At 36.4% G+C, this 20,983-nt stretch overlaps 1 protein-coding gene across 3 annotated transcripts in view; it reads right to left on the bottom strand.

The window, feature by feature from the left end:
* The window catches only part of SNX24 (sorting nexin 24), an 87,696-nt gene that overhangs the window by 49,950 nt on the left and 16,763 nt on the right, over nucleotides 1-20,983 (bottom strand). Inside the window, exon 1 of one of the 3 annotated variants that reach the window (XM_038123415.1) lies at nucleotides 4,241-4,374. The exons of the other annotated variants lie outside the window; for them this stretch is intronic. Coding sequence (XP_037979343.1) covers nucleotides 4,241-4,261 — 21 coding nt within the window. The 5' untranslated portion in view covers nucleotides 4,262-4,374. Of the gene's footprint in view, nucleotides 1-4,240; nucleotides 4,375-20,983 lie in introns of those variants that run through there. 3 annotated transcript variants of the gene reach the window in all.

Raw genomic sequence — 20,983 nt, 5'->3', positions numbered from 1 at the left:
TACTTCAATACTGCAAAAAATAACTGATGCTGGAAGTGTATTTCCAACTAAGATATTAAATCTAAGTTGGATAAAATATAAGGAATCTTCTATTTTGTCACAAAATCCTTTGCTATTTTCTCTGGAAAGTCTGTAATGAATCCTCTCACTTCCCAAGGCAGGAAGCAATTCCTAACCACAATGCAAGTACCTTCATATTGCAGCCAACTAGCAGCAAGAAGCTCCTTTTTGTGAGAGGTCAGACACAACATTAAGTTTTTTCCTAGAAACATTGAGTCTGTGTTATTCTGTTTGCATTTGAATTTGCTGTCTGAAGTGAACGCACCTGGGTGACCGAATGCCTCCAAAGCACAGATATTTTGCTTACAAACAGAAATGTAAATGGTGCCAAAGAACACATATAAAGATATACAAGCAGGAGGGTAATAAGCATTTCAAATGAACTGACTTCCCACTGTCTCATTTTCCATTGTATGTCTACCATAGTACATGAATTTAGTCTTCTTCTCTCCTGGTGACTAAAAAAACAGATATGGATATGAAACACAACAGGATTTAGTCAAGATACCATACACACAAGCTATTAAAGTCAGCTCCACATTCATCATGGTTATTAAATACCAGGGGAAAAAATAATGTATATCCACTTTGCAACATTTCTTATTAGGGTCTTCACAGTAATCCATCTGAGAAGCCTCTGCTCATCTTTATCACATTTCATGAAGTAGTTAATCCAAGCAAATTTTTAAGAGCAGTAATCAGAGGTTGTGTTTCTAAATGGCTGTGCAACTTAGCAAATATCCTTCATGTATTACATTTATATACTGCAATTATTATATTTTCAGACCCAAAATGGAGGATTCCAATGTTATTCTGTTAATAAGATGAGCAGTCAGGATCCACGTAACACCTTCAGGCACTTTCACTGAGTTAAATCATCCAAACCTCAAATAAATTGGCATTGCCCTGTCTTCCAAAATGGAAACCTCATTACCTTGGCAATTGCCTGCCACCTGTGTTACTCTTACACACAACTAACAACACTGTTTCAAACATCAGCACTCATTCCTGGAAAGACAAGTCACTGCATCAATTTATTAAAGAACGCCATCCTGCTCACCAAAGGTTTCCCTTGCCAGGTCAATCTCTTCGGAATGGTAATTCAAAGTGGGACAAAGAAATAAGCTCAAATAGATATAAGACAGTTTTGTTACTGGACTAAGCCTGCTGTGACTGAGACAAGACCTAAAACAGGTTACTAGGATGAGGTTATCGATGTATCCAGCTGCAGAAAATCAAATGCTTCTTCACGTGGAAGGAAGGTAGAGAGAATGGAAGTGACAAGCTCTGCACAACTACTGAAGAAAATGCAACAGCAGCTACCACAAACAGTGCTCAAAAATAATAAAATATTGCACCCAAATTGAGATTTAAGTTTTTGGGCTTCTGAATTTACATGCTGTAACTAACAGAGTATTTATATAGTTAGCTTGTAGGACACAGTGAATGCAAATATTCCTGAGCCAGAATTCAAACTGGCAGCACAGACTTTGACTCAAACAGCCATGTCTGAGAAAAGGCAACATCTAAACCAATTATGGGAACTACCTCCGGTACAATTGTGTCAACAGATTCTATAGCTTCAAAGGCAGTAGAAATACTAATAAAACCAATATCCACCATAATATGTACAATAAAAGTATCCTATTAGTAATTTTGCGATACAAGACTGAAGCTATCCAAGAACACAGGTTGTATAGTCATGTATTTAACATTTCAAAAACATGAAAATTGATTCACTGAATATTATATTATTTTCTAACTGGTCTCTCAATCACTTGGAAGATGGCGAGGCAAATATCAGCTAATTACATGCCTGCACAAGTATTCAGCCAGATACAGTTTTACGTATCCAGCACATTTCTGAGAGATTTTAAATAAGTTATAAGTTGAGTCTGATGCAGCACATGTAAATAAAAGCATAAATACTGCAAAAAAAGCAATAGGATGTGAATGACTGAAAATTGTGCTGTTTTTAACTGCTGCCTGTTGCTTGAATTAACTCAAAGCATCAAACAGTACTATTCACAGGCCTAAACATCCTCAATTGCCTTTTCCTCAGTGAAGACAAAAGTAGAAGACACAGCCCAGCACAGACTACCAAAGAACTAACTTGACTTGAACACTTTCGTAACAAAAGCTAGTATCTACCTAAAACCAGCATTATGAGGAAACAGAATCCATACACTCGTTTAAGCTCAAATATGAGTCCCATTTCATGTCCTGGGTTCTTGGGTGTGAAAGAAATCTTCATTTATTTTACCAGAACACTTGATGTTCATCACCAGCAGACACCAGCCAAGTTCCCTACTTAAATACGTACAGACTTAAAACTCTAAATTCAGTTGGACAAAAATACTTCCAAGAAACTATTAGAGATACCACTAAGAAGTCGTACAGGTACAACATGATACTGTCACAGGTATCACTCCTTCCTTCATTCTGAGGCTTCAAATTTTCTTCTTGCTTTATTAGGTACTTAGTGAAAACTTTACTCGCCTATCCAAACCTCTGAATCTTGCCATTTTCCTGGGTTTTAACTTTTGTACTGAATAGAAAAACTTCTGTCATTTTTATTCACACAAAATGCTGCTAATAAATAACTTTTTCTAATATTTTTTCTGTTACAAAGGCTCTATTATTATGAAACTGCAGTGCATCCCTGCAGAAAGCATGCAAGTGCCTAGTTAACTCTAAGTTCTTATTTGCAGCAAAAGTTGACTCTTCTACATATTTAGATTAAGTGTCACTTTTCTATTTACAGGGCAATAAAAGATGCAACCTACCCTATAAGATGCAACCTAACCTATCCTACATGTGACTAAGAAGTCATTTCCAACTGCCTCAGCAAGAAAATACTCATCTTTCTGTACAGCCTCTGTCCCTACTTACCTTTTCTTTCACCTGCATGTTTTTCATGGGTAAGAATTCTAAAGGGGTAATGAAGGGGGCCAATCATCTTGCATCAACTAATTCCTCACCCTCCTGTTTCTGAGCTGCAGATCAGACACATTGCTGTTATTTTTCTTTTTACAATCTCAGTAACATCTGAAGAGGACATGAGATGGAAGTAATTTAATAAAATGTATTATAGAATTCAATGGCAGAGCCAGGAGCAATTAGAATAATCTAATATTTTCCATTACAAGACTGTTCTCAGTTACTTATAGTTTTGCCAACCTTTAATTTTTGGACTTAGATTTTCTGTATCAGGTATGTGATTCAGAAAACATTTTTAGAAAGTTACAGCTGAGACAGTCCAAACACATACTTAAAGAAAAATACATTTTACATTATCCGTGCCAAAAAAACCCAATCAAAACCCCAAAACCCAATCCCAAACAAAACCCAAACTGTTTCACTCAAATTTCTCCAAGATGTGGACAAGAAGACGAGGAAGACATCTGGGAGGAAAATTTGGCCAAGTCATAAACTTCTGAAAAACTGCCAAACTACTAACAAAACTTTGCACTGAGTGTGTTCATAATGTAGTTCTTCCAACAGGATAGGCACTGCTGGTGCTCTGTTATTTTCACAGCATGTCTGATCTGACTGAAAGCTTATGGCTTCTCTACAAAGTTAGGATAAATTTCAGGCCTATAGAACACTTTTCTATTCAGGAGTAGCTATAATGTTAGGAAGCAGAAAAACAATTGGAGGACATTTTAAAGTTTTGTGTAAGAGATGCTGGACAGGAATCTATGGCACAGAGCAACAACACCTGAGAAGACCATACTGTGTTACCGCTAAAATAAAGTGGCCAAGGAAGAGTAGGAGAAGGGGCTTGTAGTCTGAAATACTCCCACTCCTCTATTTTTAAAGGGAATGCACAATTCCACTGTGTATGAATCAGAAGTGTATGTCACTGCACCTGCTAGCTCTGAAAACCCACTGGTAACACAAAGTACTCCTCTCCCTCCCTGTACAGCTGGTGGGGCAGCTGGATGACAAAAACCCAAGTGTCTCTTAGTCAAGAGGTCTGTCTTAGGTCGACATTGACACATGTCTGGGGCAGTACCTATACAAACAATACATTCCCTTCCCTTCCCTTAATTCCCAGTTACCTGCTAAGGGATGAAAGAAGCAAAAGGGTAAGTAAAAGAAGTAAACTGCTAAGAAAAAAGGGTAAGTAAAAGAAGTAAACTGCTAAGAAACAAGGGTTGTGAATTTATATACTCACAGTGCCATTTAAGCTTTTCATGCAATGCAACCCACACTGCTGCACATCCTTACTTGCAGCATTCAGTCACATGCTCCTTTTCCCCACTGAGTGTCCACATGGCTCAGCATGCATGACCAACTGTGGTGGGAACAAATGAATAAAGGACAATGTCCTTATGGGGTCCTTCCATGTAAGAACTAAAAAAAAACCAAACCAAACATACAGAAAAATATGGCAAATCATAACACCATGGTTACTTTGGAAACTTTAGATCTGAAATCCAAGTGCTTCTGCAATGCTGAACAACTTATTTCATGTTTGTTCTTAGAAAAACCTACTTAGAGCATCCAGATTGGGCACAATTCAGAGGCCTGCCTCTGAAAAAAAAGTCCAAGCCCTAAATGCATATCTTTCTATTATATTAGGATAGTCTGTTATAACTCTGTTCCCACATCATTCTTTCCAGTGAAAACATTTTCTATCAAATCTTCTATCCGCTCTTTTTGAAGAACCAATGAAAAATTACTGCATGCAAAGATCACTCAATTTTTCTGGAAAAATAAGACCAGACCTAGTGCCAAATCTGGTTTATTTAATAGTTTCATTGGAAAGTGTATATTAGATAAACACTGGAGCTGAGGCCCAGAGAAGTAGTGGAGAAAGCCAAAACATGATAGGACATGACCCTGTAGAATCTGATCTGCATTGGCCTTGTGTGGAACAGGGGTGGTGGGGGGTGAGCCTGGACCTCCATGGGCCCCTGCCAACCCAAATGACCCTATGATCCTATGAAAGCTCCTTCCAAGGCAGGATGTAAAGAAAAAAGATGAAAAAAATAGCTTCTTTTTCTATGCTCATTTTTTTTTGGAAGTCACTTAGAAGACCTAGTTATACATTCAGAACTGTCACAAATTTTACAGTTTATTTTGTTTTTTGTTATCAAGCAGCAATTTGTTCTTCAGGTATGCAAACTTCCTCTGAAGATCTTGTTGCAATATTTTGAAGATGGTGAATGGGATGGAATATGATAGATATTCCCATTAGCTTCATGCTAGTTCTCTTTTTAGGAGTCTTTCATCTTTCCCACCAGGTATAGAAAACAACGAACCTTAGGTCCAAAATTTACTATCAAAACAGCAATTAATTTGCCACTGACAAATTCCTTCCGAATTACAAAGAATGGTTGTTTGCTCTTATGGAAATTCCAGTGACACACAAAGGAATCTCAAGCATGCCTCACCTTTCTGATTGCTTCCATTTCCTCTGTGACTTCTCAAGTGCTTTCTTACACATTTATTATTTCCATTCCAAACAAGGAAAATATTAACTTTTATGGGTTCTACAAACAGAAGTGAAATGTGTCAGGTTGCTGGTGATCTAACAGTGGCTTCACTGCTGTTATCACCGTACAGCACAGTACACTGCCTGTAACAATAGCAACAACTGGAGCTTTCCATATGTCATAAAAGTTGTTGGATTAGTGACAAAGTCTATCAGATACCAACAGTTACTATTAATTAACTTAAAATTACACACTGATTAATATACATGTATAACACAATGAAAGTTACCATTTAATCGTATACTATGTGATTAGGATTTAAGGTGAAGTTTCTAGCTAAAGAAGCCTCTTCTACATTCAGAATCCTGCAAACCATCAACCTATGTTCAATGAGACATAATAAAATTCAGCAACATTTTGCAGTTAAATGAGTTTAACATCCAATAAACTGTATAAATTTACATAATCAAAACTCTTTTTCATGTTTATCAAAACTGATTCACAGTGTAATAAAAATTACAAGATCTATGCTGCATTAATCTGCACCAATCCAAATCACACACGCAAAATGTGCCTAATTCTGCATATACATTCTAAAATGCACCAGAAGAAAGCATTATGCTGTCAAAGCAAACTATTATTTAATGTGCAGCATGTAAGAGAAATTGTACTGTTGGTTAAAAATTAGGGTCTCAAAAATACTAAAAGTGTCAACCTTTTTTTAGGCCCAGTGTGTGTTTAGCAGATAACTGAAGAAAAGACCAATCTCAAAATGCTACAAAAGACCCAAAGATACCCAAATTATCTCTGTCAACTAAAACCAGCTCAGTTACTAAATGAAAAAGGAAAGCATGTAAGAGACAGAACAGTAAAAAAAAACCAGGAAAAAACAAATCTTTGTAAGCACACGCTTTAACAATACACCACCATGAAATGATCTTTTTACACTGCCAGATCTATATACATTTCAAAGTTGTTTAGGTTTTGGGGCATTTTTTAAATTTTGAGGTAACACTAAACACCTAGTAATTAATGAACACATTGAGCTTAATACATCGGTCAATCAATCAATCAATCATGCAATCCCCTGCCTGCTTGTAAAAAGAGGCATTTAAAATATTAGCATATTAGGGATAGAAACCTGAAAACAGTTTTCATGTTTTCCCTTGTTCTCAAAATCGGAATTCAAATGCCTTTAATTTTTCATGAAAAGTCCCACTACTGACTAACTGCTGATACAATACCTCCCCTCCTTTACCCCCTTCACACAAGCTGACTCACAGTGGTGTGATACAACCCTCAACAAATATTCTTCCACAGATCTAAAACAAGAAATTAAAACATGTTTCCTCTTTTCCCACCTTGGCTTTAAGGTATTTTCATCAGAGAAAAGTTAGCACTTTTTCAACTTTTGTTAATGTGAAGAAAAAGGTTCTCTGACTAAAAAAACCTCAGGTGACTTGCTTCCAAACCAGATTTCTACTGTCCCCTCTCAAGACACCTATTTACATGAAATCTCTTATAGTTTCTCTGCTGGTATAAAATGCAGATGCCACTGCACATCAGGCCTGTGTTTGCCTCTTTGCACAGACAGTCCAAAACAGTTTTCCTGATCTGTTTCAACTTGAAATGTTGTCAATATATGGATTGTCTTGCTTTCTAATTCAGTGAAAAATCTAGTTTTCCATTAGTCTCTGCCTTTCTAATTTTCGATACAGCTTTACTAAATGTAATTATTAAAGGCAGATTCAAGAAAGCAATTACTGAGCTACTGGTTTGTATCTCTGAAGTCTTAATAAGGAACAAGAAGTTGAAGTGACAGAAACACCGCAAAATCTGCAAATTAAAGAAAAAAAAAGCCAAACCAAAACAAACCAGGTTATGTGCTTACTTTGTTATGTACAATAAAACAGAGAGAAAAAGAATAGTATGGAAAATTGCTATATGTTTGGGGCAACCACAAAACCATCTGTTACCACAAATGAGTTTTAATCTTATTTATCATTGGGTCATACATTATAATCACAAGTGTATTTCAAAACTACAGCAGAAATAGCTCTAGAAAGAATCTTACAAATATCAGATCCAGAATGGGACTGTGAACAATGGAAAGTAGCATTTTATACTGTCTTTTTGGAGGGATTTTCAATGAGTTCTGGAGGTTACAGTATTTGGAGGTGTTGTATTGGGCTATGAGATATCTAATCACTTACCAGTATAAGGAACTAAGTAAAAAAAAAAAAAAAGGAGACAATTACATTAGATTGGTCTAAACCTATAAGGCATCCTAAAGCACAGGCAGGGGCTAAGTTGAAGCAGATCCCTAGAACCCTCTTGCTAGTTTCTAGAGAACTTGAATAATTCTCAAGATTTGAGTCCAGACATAAAAGACTATATAGATATGATATAAGAATACTATAAGATATAGATTATTTTCCTACTGTGTAATGACGTCCTCCACTCCACAAGTCAATCACTTCCCTTTCTACCCCCTCCAAAAAGTGGATAATATCCTGGTCACAATGAATTTAGTTACCAAAGTCCTGCTTAACAGCCACAATATGACATGACTCTTTTTGTTACCATTATTGTATGCACACTAAGACTGGTTGTTTTTGTATCAGAAAAATTGACATTTTTTAATTTGCAAGACCACACTACTGGTTCTGAGTGATTTCATGAGATAAATTAGAAATAAACTCAAAATAATTTTCTTATTTAAAATAAACATCAGCCTACACAGAGCTGTCCAGCAGTATCTCTTTCATAGCAATAGTTCATAATACACAGTAAATTAACTGAAATATGCTAGCAGAGTAACAATTGATGACTTAGCATCACATACTTTGCATTTCAATGTACTCCTTGCAAATTTATAATGGCAGATGATAGATGAGCAGGCAAATAACCTGGTCATTCCCTGTATACAACACAAAGCAGCAAATAATTGACAATATAAAGAAAAGGTAGAGGTATGATCTGATGTCTGAGAAAACAGAGAATGCATGTAATTTAGGATGGTTATACTTGGCTATTTTTAATCAAGTTTGATGCCAGTTTCAAGAAACCTGTTCTAAATGTTCCAGATGAGGACAATTATTGTCTGTGTTGAAAGCCGTGCAGAAAACCCTTAGAGACAGAGGTGATGGAAACCTGAGAGTCTAAACTAAGAACTCCAGAAGTCAATGGGAATCATGTCAGCTGCTCTGAATCCAGGCTTCTTTGTTGAGACATCCTGGTGCATATGAACAGTACAGCCAGTGACTGCTGATGACCCAATCTCCAACACTTAAGCACTGACTTCATGGCACATGCCAAAAACCTGGCACAGCAGAAGCACGGGCTTTTCTCCATACAAATCATACTTCAGTGTAGTGGATAAGAACACTAAGGTACGACAACATTATTAAGGCAGTAAAAATATTGAAGAAACACAAAGGGGTTTGAGTTGGAAAGCAGCATAAAGGTCATGTAGTTCCAACAACTCTGCCATGGGCAGGGACACCTTCCACTAGCTCAGGCTGCTCAGAGCCCCATTCAACCAGGCCTTGAACACTTCCAGGGACAGGGCATTCATACCCTCTCTGGACAACTTGTTCTAGTACCTTACCACACTCACAACAAAAAAATTCTTTCTTACATCTAATTTAAATTTACTCTTTTTCAGTTTAATTCCATTGCCCCTTGTTTTATCACTAAACACCCTTGTTAAAAGTCCCTCTTCATCTTTCTTGTAGACTCCCCTTAGGTACTGAAATGTCACTAGAAGGTCACTCCAGAATCTTTTCTTCTCTAAGTGGAACAATCTCCAATTATTTCAGCCTTTCCTCATAGAAGTGGTGCTCCATCCCTCTGATCGTCTTTGTGTCATTCCCCAGGACTTACTCTAACACGCTGGTGTCCCTCCTGTGCTGGGGACCCCAGGGCAGGATGCTGCACTGCAGGTGAGGTCTCCCTGTAGTGGAGCAGAGGTGCAGACTGTGAACTCCGTACATTACTGTATGCACACGAACACACCATCACACAGAGATTATACACCCACTTTCTCAGCAGTTTTGCCAATGGCCAGGAGAGCAAGGTCAAGTGCAAGCTGGTATCAGCGACATTGCTATTATAAGTAGGCCAGAGTTCAGATCAACATATCAGCAGCTATTACTTTAAGTTACAAAACCCATAGAATTTTTTTAGAAACAGATTTTATTTTAGTAACATTTTAGTTTCTCTTCAAAATCATGACTTCCACATTTTGCTTCCCACATAGCAGCAAATATATAGTAAAGAAATATCTCTATATGTCAGGATATATATACACACACACACACATATATATACATACATACATATATAAATATATAAATATATATATATATATACACAGACACACTGCATAGGAAGGATTAAACCAACCCTCAAGATGAAAGGCCAAATACCATGCACCTGCTCAAAAAGCTTAAATGTTTATCTACCATCAACCATCTATTACAGAAACTTCCTCTCTCCACAGAAAACTGTGCTCTGGAACTCATATCGCAAATTTCTTACGGTAAAATAGGAGCAAGTATGTTCCACAGTGCAAGACCCATAATACAGTAACTATAAATGAAACACTGAATAGTGCTAAACTCTTTCCTCTTCATTTTAACTCCAGGCAGTTCATCTTTATTGGAATCATGAAGCATCTCAAAAAGACGTCAAACTAGAAAACACTCTGCGCATTCCAACTACAATTCCCCACTATGGAATATAACTTTTCATAATTAGACCTCTTCTACTGCCATTTTTGAAAGTATTTTTAAGTTTCTTCACAACTGAAAAACAACACAAGCAACCAAAGTACCTCCAGTTTTTTGATTCTGTAGTGAAATACTGAAGTTCTCTAATGCTTTGAAAGATTATGCTAGCATCAATAGATATTTTACTCATTGTATGCTGCCTAGGCAAACATTTCTAATATTTATTTATTCTTCCTTCATTTTAGCATCAAGTAGGATCCATTTTTAGTACCAAAAGACAAGAATAAAAATAAAGGTAATTTGTAAGTGGGCCATTCTGTTCAGTGTTGTGCTGCAATATAAAAATCCTTTTTATTATCTTTGGTCTTTTAAAATAATTTGACTTGTACAAGCCAGAACCATTTTTTTGCATGCCTATAGAAAATGAAAAATCTTGTCTGTAGCAATATCAAATCATTTATACACAGCAGACATCAGCTGTCATTTCTGTCTATCCCAGCAGTACACCCCCTCCCACACTTCTCTCTTTAGTCTAGGTGAGCTGTCAAGTTTCTAGTTTCTGATGTGTATTTACATCACTCAATGACATCTGACAGTAGTGAAAGGCCACAGAAAACTGCTTATTGATCAGAGCAAAACTAGTTGACGGAACAGATGAGGTTGTATCACAGAAATGCAGCCACACTCAGGTGATGACATTTTGCTCCCTTGTATACAAGTGCTTAATGGAATACAACTTCATTATATCATGCCACTAGTGTTTAAAGAATTGCACAGTTCTCATGAGTGTTTTGTCCATGCCGTGATGAGGACAATCTATTTGTACTGGTACCAATATATTACTAACCTGTTTTGCTCATGAACACTTGCAAACCACCAGCCAATGTGTCCTGATGAATATAATAAGAGACACTGAAGACTCAATCTTGCCAAAATCTAATTGAGCTGACCTTTTAAAAAAAGATGGAATTACCATTTAGGGAGCCAGATCTACTTGAGATTTAGTTCTGCACAATACTGTGCTGCTTAGTAAAGACATTTTAAATGACCACTTTTATGCTTGGGACCGGTACAGTTTCCCAGCGGAAGTGATAACTCATCATTAGTATTTCAGAGGTTATTATATCAACTTGTATGAGAGTCTTTCAAACTGTATTGATTTAAATGCTGAGGCGTTCATGAGCAGAGGCTCCCTGTACAAAATGTCCTGCAGCTAAATATTCTTATTTTCATTAGTTTCTTCTTTTTTTATCTTGGCCAGAAAACTCATTTTCCACCAGACTAACCCGTCACAGTACAGTTATACTATACAACCATTTCTTACAGAATCTATGTTTGCATTATCAGTCTAACTGGAAAACTCAGGACAATGTTAGCACTAAGTAAACTGCAGTGATTCAAAAAAAGCCAGTATGTTACAAGTAGTACCTGAAGGGCTTGAAATCATGAAACTTCTAGGGGTACAGCACAGGCATCAGAACTTGCTTTCCATTTCATATCTTACAGAAGGCAGCAGCAGTAGGTTTTTATTTCCAAAAAAAAAATCCAGAAGAAGATGCTGATGGTCCAAAAGTTGCTCTTTACAGTAGGTAAGTGATGATCAACCTTTTAAAGTTAAGCCTTGCATCTAGGCTAACTGCTTATAAATGAATACAGTGAATATAAATGAATCAGTCTTCTGATTCAAAACAAAATTATTCACCACCTCAGACACAGAAATTTCTTTCCATCTCAAGGGGAAGAGATAAAAGGCTCAGTTCTCAGAGAAGGCATTTCCTATACCTTGATTTAGGCAAGCAGCATGAAACCAGAGGTTGACTAAATCCTAATCTCATACAACTATGGAGAAATAATCTCAGACAACTTGGAGAAATAAATCTCATACAACTTGGAAAAATCCAAGCTTTGAAAATAACAGAGAAATGCACGTGAATAATGTCCTAAACAAGCAGAATACATCTTCTGTTATTCCACAGTAGAAACAATAGGGACTATTGTTAACCCATTAACAACAAAGGAAAAATGTGAAAGCAGCCTTGCTCATTTTCAGTCCAGTTGTTAACACCGAAACTTCTTTCAGACAAAAATAATAATGGTTAGAAGTGTTTTGCTCTTTTCTTGATGTTCTTGTAATGCGCTTTCTGCAAAAAACCTAGAAGAATTTTGCTTTCAGACTCAAAAAATCATGGGGTAAATGGACATTTTCAGAGGTCATCTGGCTAAGACCGGTACAGAGCAATTACTTTTCCCACTCCAATAAAACTTTAACTCCCACTCCAAAGAGGGGAACAAATAAGGTAACACAACAGTTACATGATCAAATTTATTTTATTAATTCTGACAAAACAATTTCCTCATTTTGTTGGGGTTTTTTGTTATTCTTTTTCTTCTCAGAAGCAGACACATTATCTCACCGAATCTTAAGAATTTCAATGTGTACTAATTATTTGTGATGGAAAATTTCAGCCCAGAAGCCAATATTTACAATTATTCACAAAAGTGAAACCAAGAACTCATTCATAGCAAGCAGCTTTCAAATACATCTTTAACATTTTTCAATGCTAGCTCAGTCTGCATCTAAAAGAAACTGTGTCATCTCAGATCCTGTGGCTAGCTGTCAGCATTTATTTGCACATACACAAAACCTTGCATATTTAATATATACAGATCTAAGGGGAAAGTGGAAGATAAAGAAACATTCAATGCATATGATGCCAAATGTTTAAAAAGCAAACTGCCTGTAATCTTCAAGTCAGTGGGAAGGAAAGAAGAAATACCTCAGACAATGGAAAAGTATAGATAGGATGCTATTTTAGGTATATTTATGAAACTTATTTTAGCCCTGAGGTTTTTTTAAACAAAGAAAACAAAGACATATTCTGTATTCTTCTGTAAAATCTTCTACTGCATACACTTTTACTCATAAAGACTCAAAATTATCAAGAAGAATAGAAGAGTATCTTTAGACAGAAGTTGAAGACAAATTACATTTTGTTCTTTCCAAGTCTGGTCTTTGTACTTTGTGCTTATACAGAAAACAGGAAATTCTCTTCATCTGAGTTGTCAGATATGCATAAATATCTGGGCTGAAAGTCTTGACACTGATACTGGTGACAGCAGCAATTCCTAACCAATTATAAAAAACAAAAAATCCCTATGTGAAGCTACTTCTAATTTAACCCTGGATCTAAACCAATTTGTTTTATTTGAAATGCAAAGTATCTGTCCAAAGCACAAGAAACATCTATCTTCCTTCAATGAAGTCATCCTGAAAATTAAGGAAACACTATTCAGTATTAATAATTCCCAAACTGCACTAGTACCTTGGAGTCAGTTCTCTCAGGAAAAGTAGGAAGCCATAAATGTCCACCCTATCAGAGCAGGAGCTAAGAGAAATGGAAGGAGAAACTGTATAATAGGCTGCTGACATAAGGATGTATAGAGGATGTGCAGAATTTGAAAGTGAATTACAATGAACACACTTCACTCTTTCAGTCTTTAGATAATCTAAACCAACTTTACATCTGATAATTTTATTACTTAACTTCTTTTAGATTCAGCTTTTATTTTTTATGGGTGATCCTAACTGTATTATGCAATAAAACAAATGTCTTGCTCACATTTAGGGCACCATTCTAATATTTCTTGATTTCCTTACACAAAATCATATCACAGTCATTTGTTTCTGTTTTAGATGGCACAGAAGACCTTTTCTTCCCTGTGAATAATTCACAGAAAGCCACATCACTTCAAAAGAACAGAAACTGACTCTTTATGACAGGGATATTTGAACTGAGTAAATGCCCAAGCCATTGCTCAAAGCATGCCTGTAGCAGTATCATCACTTCTTTCTGGACAGGCACACTTAGCTGAAGCAATGACTTTTCTGTTTTCTTAGTTAAACTCAGTGGAGTTAAAGTCAAAGTCAAAAGAAAAAAACTAATACTTGGATTCATTATGCATTAGAGGCATCTTCCTTTGTTAGTGAATAAGTATAGATTGTAGTGCCATAGGCTGTTGTCTTAAAAAAGGGTTCACAATACACCAAGAACCCAACATTTCTAAAAGGAATCCTGAAAGCCTAAGGAAAACAAATACATGTAGTCACAAGCACTACAATATTTACTATTTTGAAATAATTTACAGTTCTTGCTGCAATTTTGAATGCCAAAGCATGAAACAGCACAATCTGCATCAACCATATAATTACATCTTTCCATTGGCAAACATCACTTAGGAGGGCTCTTGAAAGCACGGATTCATCTTTGCACTGAAGGTACGCCACTCAAAAGGAATCCACATTGAGCATCTATGACAACCTCAGCAGTGTCACTTTCTGACGCCTCCTTCAGCATCAGTCTTCTTACTCTGCTCCTTGACAAAATCATCAATTTTTGTTCCATACAAAGTTCAGTGTACAGGAAGTAACTTCCAAAACCACTATGACATTTAATAACATATGATGTAACATGTTTTTTCACTGTTTTTAGGTGGCCTGGCTGACTAATTCTCAGTTATATTACTGCTTGAGCTTTTGGAAGCTTTTTCTTTTTAAAATTTTTTTGTATTATTTTTTACTTTTTTTAAAAGTTAAGTTTCAAGCTTTTATACCAAATACAAGTGTATTTGAAAATGAGATTGAGTTAAAAAAAGGTAAATTGATACATCTGTGATTTAAGAAAAGCCTAATAGAATCAAAATTTATAATGTACCTACTGAAAAACAGTAAGTAGACAAAAAAAAGAACTACATGTTTAAAAAAACCCACAAATACTGTTGCAGTCAATAAGGTGAAAAAATGTTTTTATCTTCTCAGATCTTATAACCTGTTCCCTTTATCTGGTCCAAACATAAAATATGGTGATTTTGTCAACATTCTTTAAAAAATATTTTTTGGATATATTTTGAAGAAAGTCCATCTTTTCTGTATGGATGAAGAAGCAAAGGAATGGTTTGATTGTTTTTTTTCTGTTATGTCCTTTACAAGGTTGCTGTGTGAAAATATAGTTCAATATGCTGATATTTGTCATATTCCTACTTCATATCAAAACCCTGAACCCTCCAAGTCTTATTTCACTGTGACTCCAAATAGATAGCTTTTATCAAGAAAAAGGTGCATATATTAATACAAATAATCACTGACACAACCATTTGCTGTAACCAAATACTACCTTAAAAAACTCAATCAGACAAACAAAACCAAAACAAAACAAAACAACCCACAAAAAATCTCCCCAAACCCTATAATCTCCCAACTATGTATCACTATAACATTAATTACTAAAATAAATCATCTGTGGTCACATTAAGTAACATGGTGTAGGAAAGTATTAGCATTACCTAACTGAAGCTAATAATCTCTGTGCTATCATGTTAGCAACAATACTGTAAAGCTACTGTAGAATTTTGCTACATGCAACAACCGAGGAGGTGGAAATACTCGCATGTTCACTCTTTTAAAGTTGCAGTAAACATAATAAAACATAATATAGTATTTAAAATTATTTGAAATTAATTTTGGTGGGGATCTGGAGTTAGACAAGCAGCCATGTTACGGTACGCTGGGCCAAAAGGAACTGTGCTTGATCCCCACTACCACCTCTGGAATCCTCAGCATAACAGAGACATGAAATTCCTGGGCTAGGGCCAACAGAGGGCTTTCAAAGGTTTTTAGGGGACTGGGGAATGTCTCTTACAAGGAAGGCTGAGGGAGCTGGGACTGTTTAGCCTTTAGAAGAGACAGTTAAGAGGGGACTCTCTCAATATCCATGGCTATCTGAAGGAAAGGTGCCAAGAGGATGGACCAGGCTCTTCTTGGTGGTGCCAAGTAACAGAATGAGGCAATGGGCAGAAACTGATGCACTAGAAGTTCCACCTGAATATGTGGAAGAACTTCACTGTGAGAGTGACTGAGCACTGGAAAAATTGCCCAGAGAGGTTTTGGAGTCTCCCTCACTGCAGGATAATCAAAAGCCATGTGGACACTACCCTGAATAATGTACTCTGTGGGCTCTCCTTGAATAGGGAGATTGGTGAAAGTTACCTCCAGTGGTCCCTTCCAACCTTAAACATTCTCTGATTCTGTGAAAAGGAGAGCAAGCTTTTCTTTCAAAGATCAGTTTTGGAGAAATAAGAGCTACATATAAAGGCATTAAAATATGTTAGGCTTAGATGATCAGAACAACCAGTACACCTGGGGGCAGAGAGAAAATAAAGAAAAGCTATGATTTATTTAAGCCATAATGACTTCACTAGGAATGTGGAGAAAAAATACTGCAAGAAGGAAAAACAGAAAGTCTCACTGAAAAAGTACACTAAAATTGATTAATTTTGTGAATTCAAGTAACATTTGCTGGAAAGATGCTAATAATTTTCATGTTACAGGATTACAAAATTTGTTATTCCATTCCAATTAAAAATGCAGCATCATCATTTAAAGACATTTCTCTGCTTGTAAGATACAAATTTCTGAACTACTTAAAGAAATGAAGTATCATTTTTATGAACTAAGAATACAAGGAAAAGATCAACACTCTTCTTATCTCTTATTTCTTCATCTTTCCCTTTCTTCCCTGATACACACTTCTAAGTAAAGAGACAACAGTTAACAAAAAGAAGAAACTATACTCTTTACTATATTAAAAAATTACCAACACAAATGGAATTTCAACCACTTCACTGAAAAATGGACAGACACACACCTGAGCTGATCTTTTGTTTTTTTGTCAAAGTGCAATGTATGCAAAAGTGATCAGCACAAGTTTTCAGATACCCTTATCAATCAAATTAAGCAAATCTCATCAGGCACAGAAAAACAAGCAAATGCTAGTCCTTACTACCTTGCTATTACTTTTTCTGCTCCCATCTGCTCTTGTTGTCAGTATTATTGAAATTAATCACTTTATCCTTACAGGCAGCCTCTGAAGCAAAGATCATGAATATTACAAATATGCTCTTCTGCTCTGTCTGTTTCACCTGACTCCACATGGCTATCCATGCTTTTATGAAGCAAACTACGAGACTACTTTGACTTGCCTGAAACTGAAGTTCAGTCAGAAACTGAACTCTCAGATCCTGGATTTCAGTTAGCCCACCAGACTGGAGTGATTTTTGCTGGGCTTTTCCCACAGACCACTTAATTGAAGATTCTCTGTGGTTTCCTTTTCTCTTTTGAAATAAGAGCTGATCTCCTGTGCACAACTGTGGCACAGAAAAACACAAATACATAAACTACTGCAGTAAGTGTGGAAGAGGAGGTCATGGAAAGGATAGGAATATAAATAGCATAGCTAGTTCCATCAAAATGTGCAATGCATCCCTCATTAAGGAATCTTAGTAAAGAAAGTATTATGAAGTACAAATCTCAGTCTTTAATTTAAAACTGGATAAATGCCTCATTTAAGAAATGATTATGTCCTTTCACAAGCATTAAGATGCTTTCAGCTTTCTCCAATCTTACATGGAAAACATTTTAAATCCTAACATAGATTTGAGAAGAGAGCAGGAGGGAAAGATATATTTCACAACACTGCCACTACAGAAAAACTGGAAACAGATGGATCTTATATATTGGTTTGAAGTGACTGCATTTGATCATCAACTAGTTGCACAATTAACTGCCTGACTTAGAAGACCAGGATATCTTTACCTATCTCTTTCATTTAACAGATGCACACATGCTTGATATCCTTCTGCTAGAGTTTTAAAAATGGCATTAAAGTTTGACTTTGAGAGAAATGGAAGAATACATCACTGAAATATTTATGCGGCACATTGACCTGCCTCACCAGATTTTCCAGCCTTTTTATTGAGTTGGGGCATGGAAATACAGCATCCCCAACCAGAATCACTTTCTTTTCAGCACACACTCTTTCAGCAAACTGTGAAGACTCTTTCAAAAACTCTTCTGAAATTTTATCATAAGATATCCAGTCTGTGATATAGCCATGTTTCATAGCTAGTTTATAACTGTTAACTATTGTACGTGCTTTGTACAGATACTCCCAGCTCAAAGAAAAAACATTAACTTAATAAAAAATGAGTAGAACTGTCCTCTAGGATTTGTTCTTTTCAAGAGTGCTAGCATATGCAATCAAAAAGAGTAATTAAAATTACCAACAGGTTCCCTAAATTCAATGCATAGAGTGACCCCTACTGGTCTGTTAGGCACCCCAGCAAAGACACAAACCGACAAGAGCCATCACTCTCCAAGGATGGAACCCTAGCTAACTTACATGGACAACCCTCAGGCTGAGCATACATACCTTATTCAAGCTACAGAATGACTAGTACTAGTAACTTAGTAGAGGCAAAAATATTCCAGTGCTTCCTATGGGCTTTTAAACTTGAATTCCTCTTGCAATTATAAACACCCAAAATTATCAAGTAGATGGCTTGTAAAGACTATCACCTATATAACAGTATCTATAGCTGAAAACCATATTATTATGAAGATTTTAATTAAAGAAAAAAAAGCAACTTAAAAAACACCCAGAAGAAACAATCTTAAGTGTACTGGATGTTTCTAAATGAGAAAAATATATACTTCTTGTACATTCAAAATTGAACATTAATGTGAATTACAACAAGCCCCCATGATTCAGATTTTGCTTGCTACTCTTTTATTTTATACCTAAAAATTAAGTCACAAGAGCATTTCATTATTTGTCTAAATACAGTCTCCTTTAATGCTCAACTAGTAAGTGAGGTAATCAATAGAGCTCCAAAACACATACAATTTATCAACTAATACATTCTTTTATTATTTTAATGCTGTAGGAGAATATATTAAAGATCTTAGCACTAATATGAGTATATTAACAGGAAAGTAAAAGAAGGGTATGGCTGTTTATTTGAACTGCTGAATGTTCTCCTATATTTCTAAATAGACATATGAGACACACATACACATACTTGGATCAGAATCCAGCTAGAATCAAGAACCAGAAAACAGCAAAATTAAGCTAAGTGTGAATTCTAAATCTATTTCTTTGACCATTGGACTTTTTAGTAACAAATACAGGATTACAACATAAAGTGCAGGAGACAGAACAAATAAAACAAATATTTGCCTCTGACTTCACTTCATCTAGGAGTAATCCAAACAACCTAGTAAGACAAAATAGTACTGATTTCATCTTCTGAGGAAAACCTTTGCTTAAAAAGCCTAAGCAATTTCTCTGCTTCAAAATTTCTGCTAATTAGAAAGGAATTTTCTGGAGTGACTGCAAGTTTTCCATTGCATCTAAACCAAGTCTGTCCAACGTTACTCAATATGTGCTCATCTTGGGAGCTTACAAAAAAGGCTGCTCAGGAGTAGCTGAGTTAGCCTCCAGGTCCAGAGGCAAAAACTGGACCTCCAGCTGTTTCAGTGGCCACCAACAGGCTGACCTGCACCCTGGCTCTTACTTCTGACCACCAGGCAAGCTGTTGAAGCAAATAATTACAGCCACAAGTTATTTTTAAAATGCATTCAACCAGTTCTAACTTAATTCACCAAATCCCTAGAGCCTTCAAAAGCAGCTCAGCATTTTAGAAAGATTTTATTTTTGGGAGCCATATTTAAATATTTACAGTGTTACACAAAGGAGAAGGAAAAAAAAAGAAACCAACAGTGACGTGTTATAAAACATTTAAGAAGCCTGTAACTCAGCTATTTTTTCCCCAAACTACACAGTGAACTTTTCTACTGTTTTCACTGAAATACTGAGTATTACAGTAAAGTATAAATTCAGACATTATTCCATCAAAAGAAATACTACAAAACTATAAAGGCTAAAAGTCAAGAACTCCAAAGTCACAGAATTCAAGAAGTAATCCTGTCCATGTACAATATAATCAATCCCACTGGGCTTGCCTCAAGTGATAATTAAAAACTTATTCCTCAAGATCTTAGCATAATTCATTGAGCAAGTGATCTACCATTGTTGTGGTTGGTCTTGCTCATGTTTGATCCCAGGCCTTGTAAGTGCCCTCTAAACACAAAACTGAACCAAACATCAAGCTGAGCAGAGCAGCTCATTCGCTGAAGAGAAGGGATGTCATCCAGAGGGACCTTCACGGGCCTGACAAGTGAGCCCATATGAACGTCATGAAATTCAACATGGCCAAAAGCAAACATGGATTTGGTTAACCCTCAGTATCAACACAGGCTAGAGTATGAATGGGTTGAGAGCAGCCCAGCAGAAAAGGATTTGGGCTGCTGGTGAATGAAAAGTTGGGCATGACGCAGCAATGTGTGCTCATAGCCCAGAAAGCCAATTGCATTCTGGGAAGCATCAAAAGCAGCATGGTCAGCAGGGAGGAGATTCTCCCTCTGCTCTGGTGAGATTTCACCTGAAGTGCTTGGGTCCTCAGTAACATGAAAGACATGCATCTGTTGGAGCAAGCCAAGAGAAGGGACACAGAATTGATCAGAGAGCTGAAACATTCCTGCTGTGACAAGTTGTAAAGGAAAATAGTTGTGATTGCTCAGCCCAAGATGAGAAGGGTCCAGGGAGATTTTGTGGCCTTCCAATACATAATGAGGGCTTACAGGGAAGATTGAGACTGGAGAATTTTTACCAAGGTTTATTGTTACAGGATAAGTGGCAACGTAAAATCCTAAATTGAGAGTAGATTTAGATTGGAAACAAGGAAGAGTTTTTTTATGATGAGGGTGGAGACACACTGGAATGGGTTGACCAGAGCAGCTGTGGATATGCCACCACTGGAAGTACCAAAGGTCAGGCTGAATCTAACCCGGAA

The sequence above is a fragment of the Motacilla alba genome, chromosome Z, assembly GCF_015832195.1.
Source record: "Motacilla alba alba isolate MOTALB_02 chromosome Z, Motacilla_alba_V1.0_pri, whole genome shotgun sequence".
Lineage (NCBI taxonomy): Eukaryota > Metazoa > Chordata > Aves > Passeriformes > Motacillidae > Motacilla > Motacilla alba.
This window is presented reverse-complemented; position numbering and strand designations above follow the sequence as displayed.